Source organism: Myripristis murdjan, chromosome 21, assembly GCF_902150065.1.
Source record: "Myripristis murdjan chromosome 21, fMyrMur1.1, whole genome shotgun sequence".
Classification (NCBI taxonomy): Eukaryota; Metazoa; Chordata; class Actinopteri; order Holocentriformes; family Holocentridae; genus Myripristis; species Myripristis murdjan.
Window position 1 is genome coordinate 23226019 of NC_044000.1, and position 20145 is coordinate 23246163.

Sequence of the window (20145 nt, forward strand, 5' to 3'; positions counted from 1 at the left end):
TATTTCTATAAAACTCCATCCTTAGAAACAAAAGCCTGAATAATGTTGGCTGTTACAGGATGTCTTAAGTTGTTCATGAGGGTCGCTTTGGGGAGGGCTCAACACAGAAACACTGTGAAGTTATTTGCTGCTTAACGACGTTAAATATTAAGCAGGGCCACTTTATTGGATTGGATTGGACAGGATTGGATTTTTACTTTCGCGTTCAGCTGCAAAACGCTAATATAAATAGACTGGAGAAGAAGGAAGGCAGCAGTTTCTTGTCCTCTCGTCTCAATTCGAGAGATTATTGTCTTGTCGTTTAAGACCCAAATCTTAATTCTCATGCCCTTTCAATCGAGAGGAAATAAGCTGGAGCCATGTCGTTTTACCTCACTGTATGAAAAAGATTTTATCCCTGTCATCCCATGATTTTACACACACACACACACACACACACACACACACACACACACACACACACACACACACACACACACACGCACAAGTGTGTGTATGTGTCTGTATGTACATATGTATGTATGATTTTATTTTAAAAGATTTTAAGATGTGAAGTGAAAAAGTGCGAGTAAGGCGTTCATGAGCATTCAGTTAATTTTCACTTCAGGTTACCCAAACAGTGGGTCAAGCGTCTTTACTGTGCCTGCACATCTCCCAACGAAGTATCTTTAGGTTATAATGTAAGATCTTAAAGTCAGTGAGTGATAGCCATACTCAAAAATGAGATTATATAAACTTATTGTACTTTATGGCATTTTAAATCCCGCGTGGGGGCATTAATATCATTATAAAAATCCTAAAATGCTCCTGTTGGATCTTATCTTATCATTTATAGTTGCCTATTCCCTCTGAATGTATACGGATATATTTTCGGGAGGATTTGAGCACAAAGTGAATTTTAAATGTAGCTCAGTAGTTTGGTGAGAGGCGTCCTGACTTGTGCGGCACCACTTGAACGCACCGCCTGTGTAAAGCAGCCGCTAGGGTCTGCCATGCTCCGGCCATGTCCGCCGGTGTGCGGGGTGGATGAGGCGGTCTCTACTCTCAGTCTGGACAAGGCTGTGGCCAGAAACATCAGCCGGGGACCGTGTTTTTATGGCGCGGAGCCCGTCCCTACTGTGCCGCGACATGCTCCGTCCCACATGCGTTTATCAGCCCTCATACATACGCCCCTGAAAACACAGCGGTCTTTATTGTAGAGGCAACAGAGAGGCAGTGAGAGATGACAGCGAGGAGAGACGCTTTGCAGCCGCTGTCCAGCTCTCGCCTCCAGGAGAGGAAGGGAGCGGCGGCCCGGGTGAAGGCGCATAATACCGACTGGTCTTGTCCCTCTCCGCGACAGGAACCGGAGAAAGGGCCTACATCCGCGGCTGGAATCCACGCACATGTGGTGGGGGCTGCTGCCGGCTCCGGAGCTGCGGACGAGTCCTCGGACAGCGAGGCAGAGCAGGAAGGCCCCCAGAAACTCATCCGGAAAGTCTCCACCTCCGGCCAGATCCGGAGCAAGGTGAGACCCCGCTCTCTCTCTCTCTCTCTCTCTCTCTCTCTCTCTCTCTCTCTCTCTCTCTCTCTCTCTCTCTCTCTCTCTCTCTCTCTCTCTCTCAGCCTCTGATCTATACGAATGTCTGGATTTAGAAATTGGCATTATTAGATGTACTTAAATATGTGGAACTGACTCTGAAGCCAAGGGCCCACAAATGACAGGGGCCCTCAAACACTATTAGATCCCCCCACTAAACCCACAGAACTTGAATTGGAGCCAGTTGGAATCCACTCAAGTTCTGTGAGTGGATTAAACCTGTTAGTTAAAATTTACCTGCCAACTCCATTTCCATCCTTTTTTTTTTATTATGAATGAATGAATGAATGTGTCATTTTTTACACAAATTGACATTATGTGAGATAAACGTAGCTTCAAAGGTATTTGGGTCTGGAGAGTTTGGGTTATGCAGTTTGGTTTGTTAAAGTGACAAGTCTGTGTTAAAATAACAGCCATAACGGCACTGTCAAAAACTAAATACCTTGAGTCGCCGTGTTAAATTATTGTCAGCCGCTCAATATCATTGGACTGCTATGTAGTGACAGTGATAGTTAATAAAATGTGTGTATTTAAAAATCAAAGTAAGCAAAATGAAGTTGTGGTGATGTGAAGATAAATGGTATTACACAGGATATGTTACGTAGTCTACGCCTCATGTGCAATAAAGAGTCAGGGCCGTCTTTAGGTTTATGAGGTTGGAGAGGACTCAGAGAGGAGTGCAGAAGTGGAGGAATCAGGGAGAGACAGTAGGAGCAGTTTGGATGATGAAGAGGGAACAAGTGAAGAGAGGAGTACAGAGAAAAGAGAGGGACAAATGGAAGAGCAAAGACATAGTCAGGGTGCATGTGCAAGGCCACCACCATGTTTGCACCATTCTAGTGTATACTAAGTGCTTATGTTTACTATACTTTGCATGCTTTTTACTTAGATTAGCATAGTTTACATGCATGTCTGCATATTATTAGACATTTTTACATAGCTCATATTCGCTCATACTTTGCTTTGAAGAGTTTGACTGGATTTTGGATGCGCGATTATAGCTGTTGCACAGGACCCCAAATCTGTGGTGGTGCCCCTGTTTGGAGCTGCATTGTTACTTTAGTGGTTAAAGATCTTGGATTGATGCTGAAGTGTCCCTCAGAAGGCACTGACTCCCTGTCGGTCCCTGGGCTCTGCTCTTTGGCTGAACCTGCTGTCTGACCTACTGTAACCTCAGGGCCAAGCCGAAAGAGACTAAGGATCAGTAGAGTATTACATCGTTGTTATTGTTACACTTGCTTAACCCACAGGTCCTGCTATTGTTGCTGCATTGCCAAGCTACCAGTGCCCCTGGGTTATAAAAATTGTGTTGACGGTCTCTAGCGCTATTACATTGTAATCAGGGCATGGCTGTTATCGCAGTGATCTCACAGCTTATGAGTGCATCAGTTGTTGCTTATTATTAAAGAAATAGGAAAGTTTTCTCTTTCTTTTCTTACTGCACTTGTTGCTTGTGTGCAACCTTGTGCACTGTGCACCTTCATTGTGAGAACAAAAGGTATTGAGTTTAGGTGTGCAGCCTTTGTTTGTTTGTTTGTTTGCTTGCTTGTTTCCTGAGGATGTACTTTTTTGTTTTAAGCGAATTAAGTCACAATCACTAGGTCAATATCTGTTCTTCTTTGTTTTTTTGTTTTTTTTTAAAGAATTTTTTTGTTGCTTTTTTCCAGGTATATTGTTTTTCTTTTATGGCATTGTAATTGTTTGTCATTGCCTTTATAAGATGTATGGTCAGTGATGTGGTATCCCTAGGTAGGTAATGTAATATCACTAAATATATAGATAAATAAACTATAAACTATATCAAATATGATTAAAAAAACATTAAAACAGTGTTGATGCCCTTCATATAATTTACATCAGCCTGGAACTGTACAGATTTGTATGACATACTGTATAGGATGAAATTCCATCATAAACAGTCATTCTCTTGAAAACAGATGAAAAGGTAAACTGTGGTTGAACTGACCAAAGTGTCCTGCAGGAAGCGGATGCTCTGTCGCTCCTTCCCTCTGACACCTAACCTGTCCTGGCCCACTTTACCTCTGACACTGTAAATGAGTGTCGTCCTGCCAGACCAATGGATCCACTTAATTATTGACCGCTGCACTCCACCCCGCCTAAATTATTTAAGATAGGGGGTATATTTAGAAGCTTGGGTCACAGGGTTGACTGCCCCTGCCTTTCTTATGTTAATTACCCTGGTGGTGATGTAAAGTAAACAGTTACTACTGCATGTATAGAAGTGGTATGGTACACCCAGTTTATGACGTTAATGTAAATGATGTTACATGCACAGAGCCAGCTGATGAGTGTATTACCACAGATTCACATGTTTAGTGTTGTTTATTATATGAAAGTTTATGGTAAGTTAATTTTTATGCACATTCAGTAAGTGATTCTTCACTCACCTGTTGCCTCCACAGTTAACATTTTAGGAGGGATCTGGAGAGCTAACACTGGATGTAAATCAGGTTTATATGAGACATAATGTACACTGTATGCTACAGTAATACATACTGAAGGGATATTAACGGCATTGCCTGGCCGAGAGCCCAGAGAGGTTTCTTCTGTTCTCAAGGTCTCTATACTGCAGACAAGCAGGCTATATGTCACACTACAGTGTTGGGACATGCTGCTGCTACAGCCGTCTAAAGCACTTCTGCTGCAGTTGTATCAGTGTGCTCAGCGTGTTGACACTGTGCTAACAAAGCTAACAAAGAGGAATGAGAGGGAAAGAGAGTGTCTACCCTCATCCAGTGTTGTTGCTGTACAAGGTCTGCGGGTTTCTGTGTGCGTGAGTGTGTGTGTGTGCTGAGGGGTACTAATGGATCATGCAGACACTGACTCACAGAGTGTTGTTCCACCTGGTTGTTTGCTCACCCTTGGTCGTGTGTGTGTGTGTGTGTGTGTGTGAGGTTTGTGCGCTTGTCCACTCTGTCCAAGTTCATCACAGTGTCTGTGTCCATCCCTCTCTGCCTGCCATCTCTCTCGTTGCCGAAGACAACCACAGCCGACCTCCCTATTGGCTGATTTCATGGCAACGCTGCCAGAAAAGAGAGCTGATTGGGTGGAGGAGGTACATTGCACTGACTGGCTGACACTGTGGGTTTCAGCAAGTATTTGCTCAGATGTCTTCTCTCACCCCATTCTTTGGACTGTCCACATTTTGCATAGTTGACATTTGGTTTCAATATCAAGAAAATGACTGGAATCATATCAAGTGTGGCAGCAAATCAAAGTACACAGGAAGTCTGGAAGTAAAGCTAGCAACACTGCAAAATGTCTATTTTAAAAAGTCATTTTATGCTCAAAATAGCCTGTTCCTTAGAACAAATAAAAGATCATCCAGTTGGGTGAGATAGTTTCACTTGTGCAATTTCCCCTATTTGCACAGTCTTCTGGGAACAAGTGACAAACCTAATTTAGGGAAGAATAGCGCAAAGTGTTCCAAGAGTATAAAAATAATGTAACTTGATTCTTGAGACAATTTAATTTTCATTGTAAATAAAATTTTACTCAGAAAAGTAAACTAACTAAATAAATAAATGAATGAATAAACATCTCTATTTATATGTATTTCTATGTATGTATATATAAATAGAAGTGTTTCTGAAATCATTACTTTCAGTTCTTGCAAAGCTTTGAAGTGAGCTGTTAGATGTCTGCCACTAATGATAGTCATCCACACACCTCATGGCCAATCAATATATTGATTTCTGCCAGTAGCAAGGGGTTGTTTATGAACGATGATTAGCTGGTCTGTCACGGCTTCAGTGACTCCAGTTTTCCCTTGTGTTTGTCTGTGTTCCCTGCCTCCCTTGTGTCTCCACCACTCCTCTGTATGTGTGTGTGTGTGTGTATAGCATGACTGTCTCTCTCTCTCCTGGCTCCTGCTTCACCTCCACACCTGTCTTCCATCAAGTCTTCCTCTCACCAGTTTCAGAACCCTGGTCCTCCACCAGCTCTTTGCCAACTTTTTCGGCCAACTCCAGTGGTTGTCACTCTCTTGGCGGCTCCTGCATCCAGTATATTAGAGTTGTTTCCCAGTGTTTCCAACTGCCTGTTATATTAACAGTGTGCGTCCAGGACTCCCTGTGCCCTCTGCCAAAGTGTGTGTCCTCGCCCGCTCCCGCCACTCCATCCTGCCTTCTCAGCCTGGCTCAGCCATCCCTCACTGGCCCCCTCTATCCTCTGCTCGAGGCTGCCTCCAATCACCACCACGACCACCACTCCTCCTTAACATTCAACAAACTCTCTTCTTTTACCTTGAACCTCTTTTCAGTGTCATTGCATTTGGGTCCAAAAGCAAACACAATCGTAACATGGTGTGCTGCAGCAGTGATGAGATGTTGCATATCATCTTTCAGCTCAGAGAGCTCTCTAGCGCCCGGTTGTCCCCCATCTCCTGGAAAGTAATGGGATTTGACCACACGTAGAGGGAATCTGATCCTTTGCCATGTAAGCATTAGAAACTGTCATTTCTCTCTTTGTGTCTCTCTCATAGACGGGATAGATTATGTTGCTATAAATGTGTTTTAGACATTTAAAAAAGAAATGCGACTGAAACTGCAAGAGAGCTTTTTGGCATGATGGAAATGGAATACATATATCACTCAGTATTGTGAGGTGAATAATAGTCTTTTCATATCCTCTTCTCTCCTCTCACCCCTTCCATCTGTCCTTTCACCGTGTGTTGTTGTAGCCGAGGAGAGCTTACAAAGCTGTGATTGGCGGTCGTGTGATAGAAAGCAGAGCCCCCAGCCTTCTCCAGCCTGCTGCTGCACCCAGGACTGGGCTTGCTCTACCAGCCTGACACAGGCTGATCCAGATCAGATAAACGCTGAGGGTTAGGAGGCTGGAATGGGCTGGCGTTAGGGATACAGGGGAGGTGTAGTGTCATTTAGGAGATTTTACTTAAGGCGATTATCTGATACTAAAAGCCTTGAGCAACATGTCAGAAATAAAAGAAAAGAAGGATTTTATATCAGTTATTTTGTACAGTGACCCCAAAATAATGAGCAAAGACTAAGACCATTTTAGTGGTTGGTGTTTTGTATAGGTGGATACTTAAAGTTTTGTGGTATTAGTGTCAGTATTGAAAACATAGTAGTTGGAGGTAGAAATGATCTACACTCCGCATCATCCCTTTGTTAGGAAGAGGGCCCACGCTGTGGATTTCACTTTCTGGGAAGTTGGGCTGGACAAATGCATTGGGTTTTGGCAGTGCACCGAATCCATCAGTGGTGGGTATTCCTATGCCAGATTTTGCCACTTTAAATTGCTTTGTCCCTCGGTAAATTTGAAAAGTGGAATGCACTCAAATAGAGAGGCACAGCTCAAGTTGATTCAGATGTATTTGGAGCCAGCACAGAAGGTAGCCTTAACAAAACTGGCATTTCAAGAAGCCTTCCCGAGGGTGCCGTGCCCATTTGAATGTCTTAATCTGCAGCTTCCAGTTGAAAAAGCATTGCAACCTGCTACTTGTTCATCAGGTTTTTTTTTTGTGTCACTGACAAGATCAATTTAAATGCCCGTGCGCCTTTAGAGCTACATTTCAATTCAAATTATCGGTGTCATGATGCCTGCCTTGGACTTTGTGTTAGATTGCGTTTTTTCCTGTGTTTCTGGCAGATTGCCTTTTTGCCCTGCTCTGTGTGTCCCTCATGTCTTCCACTAGCCCTGCCCTGCTTGTTTCTGCTCCACTCCTCCTCCGTGTTTACTCTCATTAGCACTTTTTGCACATAATGTTATAAGATATTACTTGTTTATGACTTGTTATTCCATTATTAGGTGGGTTAAAAAGCCATAGAAAATGTAATAACTGGAGCTGATAATGGAAAAATATATTGCTTTAATTTTTTTTTTTTTTATTGGCTATTAAGTGTCACACTTCCATGACACTTTCCCTTTTGCCTCACACACACACACACACACACACATACATACATACACATGCACACACATACTCTTTCTCTCGAGGAATTATCACTATTTATTCCTTTGTGTTGGTCTTGTTGGTCAGATTTATCTCCAGCCTTGCCTTCTACTGCTTAACCGTTTAAGTAACAAATGAAGTGCAAGCACACGTGTTTGCAAACACAGACAGTCACACTCTTATGTTGTATAATATGACCACCACTTCCTTCCATGAAAAAGTCATCTTTAATTAAAGGTATTTAAATCACTTTTTCAAGCAAGCTGTTTCCATTGCCCAATGAAGGCTAGCCTATTCAGCAAAGATTTGCACAAAGTTTTCCGAATCTTGCTTTGAGTTCTGTTCCTTGTTGCATCCTGCGTGTGTGTTTGTTACCTGATACCGAGTTTCCTGTGTACCTGTGTTTAGTTTGCGTTGAAGATTCCTCACTTCAAGCCTGCTTGCCTGCTATCACCTGCGCTTGAGTCCACCAGCCATGCAACAGTCTGGAGTGATTTACAGAATGTTATGAAGACTGGTTGGCGAGAGGATGTTATCTTGGAGAAGTGCCCTCGATCTCCCCCATGTAGAAATAGCTTTTTTTTTTCCCCCTTTCTCTTTGTTTCATACACTCTTCCTCTCAAACATCCCACTGTCCACAGCCATGCAGAACAATCCTTAGTGCCGGAAACCATGTAAAATCGGGCGAGAGTTCCTTTCGCTTCCAAAGTCTTAGTTGAATCTAATTGAGATAATTGTGTGGAAATTGCTACCCCCAAAAACATTACACTTAGCATCTCCTGTACCCTCTTGACAGATGTAAAAATACCCACGCATGTAGTCCACTTGCGCAGAGGACATAACAGACAGAGGAATTACCCCTTCCCAACTAGCGGAGTGTAATTTTCCCATCACCATGGTGACACTGAGGCGTGGCATGCAGGGGAGGAAGGGTACGGGGCTACAATTACACGCAACAGACAGGACAATATGCTGAGAGAGCTGCTGGAGGGTGGAGGGTGGGGGGTGGGGGTGAGAGAGAGCAAAGGCAGGAATGGAGACATTCAGCACTGGCCTCTAAAGACTTAATTGTTCTGGCTCCAGAATTACTCTTGTCTTCCCCAGGAATGGAGGATGAGTGGGTAATGGAGGTAAATCAGAGCCTGACTATGTGGAGACATTCCTGGATAAGACAAACGGCTTCTCTCAGCAGCAAGTCAATGTCCACCAGCACAAAGTACACAAGAGTAAGCAGTCTTCTTTATGGATTGACCAATTACAGTTGCAGCAGTTTAGTGTTATCAGTAGTCCTTGCAGACAGGGGCAGGTCTTCTTTTGGGAGTCTGGGAACTCTAAATCATGTTGTAACTCCATTTCTGCACTTGTATCTATTGTCCAGGGGCCCCTGCAAGCTCCTGGCCGCGTATTAAAAGGAAGTTGTTGTATTGGCAGGGCAGACAGAGATGAAAGATGGGGTCTTGGCTCTTAGCCCTAACGGGGAAGCAGCAGTGACATATGTTCCCTCAGCAGCATCACCGCGGGCTCTATATTAGAGAGAAAGAGCTCATTGGTGGGCCAAGGCAATCTGCCCACTCTGGCCCATCTTCCCGCAGGCGGCGCGTCTCATTCTAGGCCAGAGAGTCTCCGAGTCCTCCCCGTCTCTGGAGCACTGGCCCGGAGCGAGGAATTAAGTCATCTGGTTGATTGTTATCGCACACACAGTATAGAGAGGAGAACAAGATGCTCGTTATCACAGAGTTCATACCCAGCATGCGTTTTCCGGACGGCAATGTACAGAAGTTGAATGAAGTTCATTGTAAACTCGGAACAGGAGTAACGTTTTCACATGTGACATCATGGTGAAATACTTAATGAAACACCTTTGGAAACGGTTTTCCAATGATATCAGTGGAAAGCAGTGCACAAAATAACTTTGGGTTTTTGACATTGGTGCAGGCTGTTGTTTTGGCATCTGTTCAGTGTCAGAATGTTTCTTGGGGAGACAAAACATCTGTTGAAATGAGTTCAGGCCGAGCAGTGTCACCTGAGGAACTTGTTTCTTGAATTAATGGAACCTTTTCATCTTAGCAATTAGCAGCTCTCTAAATGTGTAAGGCCTGTAGTAGCATACATGCATTTAGTTGCTGGCTGCAAATGAAACTTTTCCTTTTACTTTAGCACAAAATGATGATGCAAACTCATTGCATGATTTTCATCGGATGCTTCTTCTACAGCACTAAAGTTGCACTTAACTGAAGTTGCATGCAATTTGTGCCATGTAAAGCTAGCCTAACCTGCCTTATCTATCTGCATTAAACTGCCCATAAAACATTAAAGGTAACTAATGAAGGAGCTGGAAAGTCAAATAGTTGTGGTCCAATTAATTAGATAAAGATCTCTGTGGGGACTGCTAATTGCACACATGGCTCTGCAGCCTGTGCAAGTCAGGTGAGTGCAGCATTCGGGACAGCAGGGTTTCATTGGCTTTAGTCATACAGCGTGTGTGTGTAGGTGGCCCTGTGTCTTGAGTCTTCCATGAAGTAGCTACAGTGTGTGAGCAGGCGAGCTATTTGACTGGCTGACTGGGTATCCTCAAAGACAGGATGCAGGCCCGCTCTGCGCTCTTCATTTTCTCTGCCAGGGAACTCCTGCTCCTGCTCTTATCCACCACACACAGCTGCTGGACTCATTGGAGCTGCCTGCGCCTTTGTCCATTGTATGACTCGGTATGCATGTGTGTGTGTGTGTGTGTGTGCATGTGCTTTGCAGAGACAGTGTGTATGTCGCCCCGTCAGCAGCCAGGCGGAGTGTGGGTGTAAGGTACATGGTGCTCAGGTTACTCAGTTCTCTCTGGCACAGGACTCGCTCCCCCTCTCACAATTTAGTGGAGAAGAGGAGTGGTGCAGCGAGGAGAGCACAAGGCCTATTTATAGATCACTTCTGGCCCACTTGGCAACAGGAAGGAGATGAAGACAAGGAGAGGAACTATGGAGGCCAAGGAGGGACAAACTAGAAAATGGAACATCCAACTAGAGCAAAGTCACTTCTGCTGCTCTGGCTGGGCGAAAAAAAAAACGAAAAAGTTCCACTTCTGACTCTGGTGGCTGAAAGTCTGAAAGTTTCTCTTGCGGTATGAGTACAACGGTAACTTTCAGCTTTAAGACGGCGCCTCCGCCAACAGAGGAAGATGCACACTGAAGATTGCATCGCCACGTTGACCAAAGGATAGGCGCAATACAAGACAACGATTATAATATAAATGCATTAACAATGAACAGAATACACTTTTCTAACTTTGATCCGTGCAGGAGAGAACATATATGCTCATTCACAACCGGCTGTCAGCTGAATACAGTCCCAATGCTTTTTACAGGGAAAAGGATCCCTAGGTAGACTATTGTTGATATACAGCAGCACCGCTTTCATGTGTCCAGTTGGAGCATGGACTGTACTAAAACAGGCATTGTCGGGCACAGTGTGTTTTCATGATGATAAAAATAGTCTATTATGTTTACTTGCTGGTGTCAGTACTGGTACAACTCATGGTCTATGTAGAAACATTCCTGTGGGTACAATGAGTCAGATTCCCAGCTTACAGTATGCTTTAACCGCTCTGTGTGTGTGTGTGTGTGTGTGTGTGTACAAAATGCCCCCTTTCAGTCAGTCATGAGGCCTTCATGACGCTTTCGTTTCAGGCCGCCTCTGATTGGATTAGCGGTCCCAACAGCGGATTGGATAACCTATACATGTGTAAGTGCGAGCTCTTTGCACGCACGTCTGAGCGTTTTGAAAGGAGAAGTCGAAACTACAGATTCCAAACGCTTCTCTTTCTGCTCTCATTTCACACTTTTGGAAACCAAACACGCTGTGAAAATGCTCGGCAAACTAGAGAGGAAATCCCTCAACGCAACCTCCTTGTACCCCCACAGCCCTACGGTGGCCTGGTAGGTCCAAACAAGGGGATGATCTCATTTGCCGTGCCTGTCCCTGGGTATTTCAATCCCCCCTTTGATTGTGGTCGCAGGCGAGCTGCTGAGGCCTTATAGGGCAGTCGGGACTGAGGTATTTCACCTTAATCCACCACTGGAATTTGGTCTTCAGACAGTACCTACGTAAAAGGAAGCGGGGAATTAACATCTGCACCGCGCAGACAGCCGCTTCAGTGGATTCACTGGACTTGGCCTCCACAGGAGAACTGGTGTGTGTGAATGTGCGTGTGTCGTTTGCTTCTCTTTTTGCTCACATTTCCTCACTTGTTACTCATTCTTTGCCTCTGTCTCTTTATCCCCCCCCCTCAGTTCCCCTTTGTTATTTGTCAATAGAGATGTCGCAAGAATCCCTATTCCCAGGAGAGACCAAATTTTTGTAGACAATACCGGTATTTTTAGTATCAGTAGTAACTGACGCAACTTGAGACTGCAAATCAAAATGAGAACACATAATCATACAGGGTAGAGGACATTTCATACATTTCATACATTTGGCCTGTAGCCTCGGTACTTGAAAGCTACAGGGTGTAACTCATTGCTTTTACTGTAATACAGCATAGGCTGCATATTTGAATACCTGAAACACATTAAGTTTCTGTTTACTTGTTAGTGTCATGCACGGTTTTGAAATACAGGGGTGTGTACCGAATCAGATTTCTGTTTTTGCTGTGGTATTGAAACACATGTTGGCTATTCACTGCAAAACGCAAAATCTTACCAAGATTATTTGTCTTATTTCAAGTCAAAAATGTCTCATTTCTAGTCAAAAAATCTCGTTACACTTAAAATAAGACATGATCACCTCAGAAGTAAATTGTTTTTAGACAATTGTCACTTGTTTCAAATGAAAATTCACTTGAAACAAGTGAAAATTTGCTTGTTTCATTGGCAAAATTTGCCAGTGGAAAAAGTGAAAATTCACTTGAAATAAGTGAAAATTAGCTAGAAACAAGAAACAAATTTTGCCAATGAAACAAGCAAATTTTCACTTGTTTCAAGCAAATTTTCACTTGAAACAAGAGACAATTGTCTAAAAACAAGTTACTTCTGAGGTGATCATGTCTTAGTTTAAGTGTAATGAGATATTTTGACTAGTAAAAAGACATTTTTGACTTGAAATAAGACAAATAATCTTGGTAAGATTTTGAGTTTTTGCAGTGTTGTCGAAGTTCACTGCTTGTGGAATCACTCTATACAGATATTATATTGATATTGTGATATAAGACTGGATATCATATTGGGAGTTTGGATATTGTAATGTGATATGACATAAGTGATGTCTTTTCATGGTCTTAAAGGCTGCATTACAGTAAAAGGATACATTTTTTCTGAACTCTAACTGTTTTAGATGTTCTGTTATTTGCCTCGACCTGCTTGGTCATCATATCCACATCACTAATGACTGTTTATTTTTTTTTTTTATTTTTTTATTTTTTATTTTTTTTAAGACCTTTATTTAACCAGATAAGTTTGTTGAGATAAAGAATCTCTTTTACAAAAGCGACCTGGCCAAGAGGCAGCCGATTACACAATTACAATCATTCAGACAAAATCATACACACAGGTAAAATCAAGTAGAATCATAGTTTAAAAAGCAGTGGCAGTCCCGTATGCTATCAAGTTCCTTATCCTTGAGGATTTTCACAAAACTGTCCAATGGTATCAAAAATCTCATTGTGTAAATATTTTATGAAAGCACTAGTAGTCATCCGTACAAGGTCAATATCGAAGTATTCAGTCAAAAATACAGTGACATTTGATTTTGTCCATTTCGCCCCAGCCCGAGTGTCTTTTCTCTCTCTCCCTGAATCCCCCTCTGTCATTTTGTCAGCATGCCTCACAAGTGTTTCGACCAAGCGCTTCTAATGAAGTTATGCAAGCTGGTAATGGCATGCTCCGGGGCTTCAGGGCTCTGTTACAAACTCTAATATGGGAGGATGTTGCTCATGTTGATTCATTATCAAATTATCATGTATTTATACGGAGAGTTTCCAGTGAAATTCAGCGGTGTTGAAATTAAACTATTACTCATTTTGCTGAGGAACTAAGCCCGAAGCGTCCCACACCCCGCTTCGAGAACCATCGCTGCGGTGCGTGCAAAGGGCCGCCGGAGCGAAGCAAAGCTGAAGAAACTGACAACGAGTTTGTTTTTTCAACGTAATCTTCAGTCTCAGCGCATGAAGCTCTCTTTAGTTTAATATGCCGTTTGATCTCGCCGCTATGTGATAACTATCAGAGAGAGCAATGTGTGTGCGCAGTGTGTGTTCACGACTTTGTATGTATTCACCCCATCCAATGTGACATGCCAGTGTGTGTGTGTGTGTGTGTGCTGCAGCAGTGTTCACTGTGTTTAAGTTGACACAGCTGGTGGGCAGGATGTCAATTCCAGGCCTGTCTCTGTTTGTAATTCTCCCCTCAGAGAGCAGCCTTCCTCTGCTATAAATAACCCCTGTGTGTAAGTGTGTATGTGTGCGTGTGTTTGTGTGTGTGTGTGCCCCACCTCGCCTCTGTGTACCCAGAGAGAAGTTCTTCCACCCAGCATTTGTGTTTGTGTGTGTCCAATCTTTTCCACATCCACTCTCTCGAGTCTCACTGTATTTGCGCTGTCTGTCCCATGTTTGTGTGTTTTGGTGCGTAATGACGGTGGTGATGATAATGATGATGGTGATGATGATGTGTGTGTGTGTGTGTGTGCATTCTGTCAGATATGGTGAGCTGATTTGATCTATGGTGACACAGACTCTGATTGTAAAGGAGAAAGGATGACCTTTATCTTCTCTCTCTCTCAGGGATCATATGGTGAAGAAAAAAGATACAGTCAATTTGAAAATACATTTCCCAGATCCTGGAAAAGTTATGGAATGCTGGATTTTATAAACATTATGAGGAAAAAATCATGGAACTGAAGCCACATAAAAGTTAAGAAGAAATAACAGAGGGTGGAGCCGTTGTGGCAGCGCTGTAGGATTTCTGTCGCGTGTGTGTTCATGCATCATTTCTTCTCAGTCAGGTGAAGTAACTTGAAAATAACTTATTTGACCTTGGCAAGTAAATACCATGCACACATTTTGGTCAAACCACTTACAGATTTTGTTGTTTCAGCTAGGACTGGAATTTAAAAAATGGAAAAAAAAAAAAAAAAAATAGAAATAAAAAAAATGATCTAGGTCTATGTGTCACTCATTTGTTGTGAATAGCCTCACATACAGTTACATTACATACATTTAAAATGTAGACTGACATTCAAAACGTATATAATGTTAAAACGCAGCTTTTCAGTGGCAAATATAGTTTCTTTTGGTCATGGAAATTCAACTACAATTTATTAAGGAGTCATAGAAAAGTCATTGAATGCCACTGCTGTTCTCTCTCTGTCTGTCTCTCATCATTCATCTTTTTTTTTTTTTGCATCTCCCTTTCCATTTTCACCTCCCCATCTGTTCCCTTATCAGCCCTGTGTCTCACCCCGTGTCTCTCTTCCCCGTCCTCCTTACACTGTATTGCTCTGCGTTTAAAAAGTCCCCGTGAAATGTGGCTGGCAGTGTGGAACAATTCATCACCGAGTCTATTTTCGCGGCACCAAGAGTCTCTTTAAAGCTTGTCAAACTTGCAGAGTGGAAGACAGATGCGTATTTAGTCAGAAGGGTTAAAATGTTTGAAACCGCCAAATTCCTCCGAGCTCAACAGATGGCCGAGGCAGCGCAGGCAGTCAATGGGACGCTGCCCCTTCCTCTCTCTCTCTGTCTCTCTCTCTCTCTCTCTCTCTCTCTCACTCTCTGGCCTCAGGGGAAGGGGTTCAGTGTGAGTGATGTGTGTTTATAGCGCTTCAGAGAAGTGAGGGATGGTGTGTGTAATGGCTTTCCTTTCTTCTCCAATGTTTGGCCTATCCCTCGGCTGCCATGCGTAAAATTGGCGCTCGGATTCGGATGCAGACACACACACGCACACACTCACTGACACACACACACACACGGAGACACGCATGCATAAACACACGCATGTGCACGCACATTTTTATCTTGACAGTTTCCTGTAGATAAGAGGGTGCAGGAGGGTGTTCAGCGCCCGAGAGTGAGACGCGGTGTGAGCTATCGGGGCTTTGTGACAGTTTTGGATGTAACCGTTCTGCAGTCTCATAAACATTTTTTTTTTTTAACATTTTACTCTCTCTTTTTTCCCTCCAGACGAGTATAAAGGAAGGATTGTTGCTAAAACAGACCAGCTCCTTCCAGAGGTGGAAAAAGCGCTATTTCAAACTGAGAGGGCGAACTCTCTACTACGCCAAAGATGCCAAGGTGGGTGACCGTGCATCTGCATGGGACAAAACACACTCGCACACACACACATACACAGTCAAAGGTAGCATCTCAAACGCTCCCAAGTCTTCTGCGTATGTGTGAACTGGCTTATTTTAGACGGAAAAGCTCTATCTTTCAACCCATCACGTCCTATTGACCTTCACACCAGCTGATAGAGTCTTCCCTTCCCGACCACACAGTCGCACACATGGCCAGCCTCAGTGTCTGGAGAAAAAGGCTTTTGCAGTTTAGGAGGCGAGCGCACAGCCTTAAATGTAATCCCTCTACTGCACCTCTTCCTCTTAGCCCGATACCTCTGGGCCACTAAAATTTCACAGCTCGGTCTCTCCCTGCCAACTTTCCCCATCTTTATATCACGGACATTAAAATCACTTCCTGGCCCATCAAACCCTCTCAGATCCTTTATTTCACTCCCATAAACCCTGAAGCTGGTTTACCATCATCTTGGATTCCTTACAGCAAAACCGTCTCTGCCTCCCCTTATGTCTGTCTTTAACCTTTAAAGTTTAACTATTTTGTTTACATCTCTTAACCCGCTTTGATTCTAACCTAACCTCCCTGGTGTGGAATATGTGTGTATATATATGTGTGTGTGTGTGTGTGTGTGTGCACTAGTCTGGCAGTGCCCTGGCGCGCTGGCAGGAGCGGGCACTGCGCAGGGTGTCCAGGAGTCGAGTGTGCTGGCGGGTCCTGTCCGTGTGCTGGACGGGCCCACGGCACTCCCCCCCACCCCTGGGTGCCAGCGGATCTGAGGAAGGCCTAATGACAATCCGGGTCAGCACAGCACAGCCAGGGGCCCGACCACCAGAACAGCTCCACCCTCCCCTCCCCCCGCTGCCCCCCCCCGTCCTTAACCTACTCACCTCCATACGTTAGCGCTGCATTCATGCCATATGGGTGGTGGTGGTGGGGGGGGGGGGGGGGTGACAGGACGGGGCCATCTGGAGCGTTTGCTGACTCATAACACTTAAAATCACCTCACGCTGAAGGTCTCAGGTTTTAGAGATGAGGTGCAAAATAACGTAATATACTTTTTTTTTTTTATTAGCACAGTGTGAAAAGCTGTAGAAATGGAATTGAGGAGAATGGTCATTGTATAGGAGATTCCACTGTTGCCTATGGGCCCACTCGCCACCATCTATGGCGAACTGATTGAATATCTTTACGCACAGCTCTATCATGACACAGCAAGCATCCGGGCATTTGTGATGTTGTACGGCTGCGATGAATCGGCACTTAACCAAACTGCACACTGCAAAAACTCAAAATCTAAAGAAGATTATTTGTCTTATTTCAAGTCAAAAATGTCTTATTCCTAGTCAAAATATCTCATTACACTTAAAATAAGACATGATCACCTCAGAAGTAACTTGTTTTTAGACAATTGTCTCTTATTTCAAGTGAATTTTCACTTTTTCCACTGGCAAATTTTGCCAACTTGTTTCAAGTGAAAATTTGCTTGTTTCATTGGCAAAATTTGCCAGTGGAAAAAGTGAAAATTCACTTGAAATAAGCGAAAATTAGCTAGAAACAAGAAACAAATTTTGCCTATGAAACAAGCAAATTTTCACTTGAAACAAGTGAAAATTGTCTAAAAACAAGTTACTTCTGAGGTGATCCTGTCTTATTTTAAGTGTAATGAGATATTTTGACTAGAAATAAGACATTTTTGACTTGAAATAAGACAAATAATCTTGGTAAGATTTTGAGTTTTTGCAGTGCAGCAGAAAGACACTTAACTGTTGTTGTGATGTCAGCCAATCCTGGTTAGCTGTGTTATGGTTTAATTCGTTAAATAAAGTGAGGTCAAAGCTGCCAACATAATAATCAAATAAAGCTAAACCTACTCTCAAAACCCTCTTTTATATTTGAGGTTATTTTCTGAATTGCTCTGTGCCGTATGTTGGCCCTCCGTCAGGCGGCTCAGCCTGGAGCTCAGGCCGGCTCTCTGCCTTCACCTCATGATTCATGAACCAACTCTTCCGCTGATGCAGCAACACCAGTTAATGCATATAACTGTTGCCTTGGCAAGAAAACCGGCCAAAAACACACAAGCTTGCCATGAACCGTGACAGTTCTCCTCAATTCAATTTCTATGGAGAAGCTATATTTAGGACGTGTTGACAAGAAGTAAAGATCTGTCAACCAATTCAAAGTTTACCACTGATAATTAAAACTAAGTGGTGGGATGAAAGCTGTTTTTTTTTTTTCCGGCTCCAGAACTCATTTGTCCCCCATATGACATAAATGCACAGTAGGTACAGTCCCGGGTCGGGCAACATAACCTTAGTGTGCATCACATTCGGTCACGTAATACTGTGCGCTGCGTGTGTTGGTTGCCCTTCCCCTGTAGAGGAAAGTCTCCAGACGGCCGTGCTGAAAGGACAAAGAAAATAAGTCAAATGAAGCGATATCAATACAAGAAAACGTGTTCTTGTTTCATGGTTGGCATTAGCAGATTGTAATTGATAAAAGTCCTTTCTGTCATTGCCGGACGGTGACACGAGCCTCCATAGATAAGTGCTGGCCACCCAAGCCCATTCCTTACATGCTCGCCCTCACTGGCATCTCCCAGGTGGCCCTGCTGGCTGTGCTGCCCTCCGCTTAAGAAGCCTGACCTCCACATTGATCCATCACAGAGGCTACATCTCAGCGGTCCAGTTAGTTTTATTTTTTTTCTCCTAACCTCCTCTCCTCTGCTTTTCCCTTTCCTCCCGATGGCACAGCTTCCATGTACGGCCATTTTGCTGCCACATTTTTCCCTCTCTCCTAGTAAACGTTGTGTTCAGGTTGTTTGAGGACACCGAATGGCCTGGAAAAAATGAAAAAAAAAAAAAAAAAAAAAAAAAAAAAAAAGCTTAGTCATGCATATACAATATTCCATTTTTCTTGGATATTGCTCCTTGAGACATGGAGTATTTTTAAAAGCCTGTAGTGAGTGAATGGCCAGGTGTGGAAAGTAGGATAACAAGAGAGGAGAGAAGGAGTGGAGGAGGTGCAGCAGGAGAAGTGGCTCGTTCAGGTCACTGAGATGCATCCTCAGAGCTTAGCTCTGCAGCTGTATGGGCGATACTGGGCCTGGACACTCGCCTCTGTCCACCATTCACTGTCAGCTTTCAATACAGCTTCTGTCACGACTGTCGGGGTGCGCTCACACAAATGCAAGTGTGTGTGTGTGAGCATTTGGTGGTGTCGTGAGTGAGAGAGACGGAGAAAGAGTGTGTTAACAGTTAGTCATAAGGAGAAACTGGGAAGCAGTGTGTCTCACAATCACTAAAACACACACGCACACACATATACACGCACACACACAAGATGCCAGTGATGGCGTAGCAGCCAAGAGCACTGGAACAGGGGGATAGTGTTTATATTGGCATGCCACTCACATTCTGTCATGCCCCCTTGGCCTACCCACCCACACACACAGGCTCACACACTTCCTGGCACATGCACAAGCGCTGAGACACATGCTTCAAACGCACACACACACACACACACTCACAGACGCTGGCCAGTGTCGCTCTCCAACCAGGCCTGGAAGAGCGTCATAAACTGGGCATTCCCTCTGACAGCTGCAGCAGGCCCCTTCTCCAACAAACACACACACACACACACACACACAAAGGGCATTCCTTTGACAGCATTGGTTTTTGGCCCACGGCCCTTTAAGAGCTCAGCTGCATGCCTCACACTGATGTCACCGGCCGAGCTCTGTTAGGATATCATGTTCCTGTTTGCCGTCTCTGTCTGTCTGCTTGCTGCATCAGTTGGGGGGTTTAGCCCTGGACCTTAAGGAAATTCAAGGAAAACTATAACATTAACTGCCATATCATTCACATTATATGGTGCTGTGTGTAAAACATAAAAAAACAAAGGAAACACTCATAAATCAACAATATACTGTAGGCTTGCAGTGTTGCTGTATTGTGGAGAAGTGCATTTCCTGGGAATGGAATAAATTGAGTTACCTTGAAGATGAAGACTCTTGACCATAGCATTTCTGAGGGATAAGCTTCTCCCCCTCATGATCTTACTGGTGGTAGTGTCTTCCAGTATCGCAAGGCACGAGTGCTCAAGCTGGTTGACGCCAGCTATGACTCCAGATCTTCCTCATTAACCTGATATGACTCCAGTTAAGCGGCTGCGAGTGGAGATTTTCTCAGTGTAGGTGTTTTTTTTTTTTTTTTTTTTTTTTTTCCACCCCATCAACCAAAGTTAGCTGTGTTTGGCATTCGCCTTGCCCTCTAGGCCATGGATGGAACAAAGCCACGGCCAGAGCACGACTCGAGTGTGAGAGAAACTTGTATCTGATGTTTCCTTTATTTTTAAACCCTACATTTCCTG

General features: G+C 43.8%; 1 protein-coding gene across 1 annotated transcript in view; it reads left to right on the top strand.

The window, feature by feature from the left end:
- The window catches only part of dgkh (diacylglycerol kinase, eta), a 70731-nt gene that overhangs the window by 521 nt on the left and 50065 nt on the right, over positions 1–20145 (top strand). Inside the window, exons 2-3 of the mRNA XM_030080681.1 lie at positions 1343–1507; positions 15667–15777. Of these exons, the coding sequence (XP_029936541.1) occupies positions 1343–1507; positions 15667–15777 (276 nt within the window). The remainder of the gene's footprint in view (positions 1–1342; positions 1508–15666; positions 15778–20145) is intronic.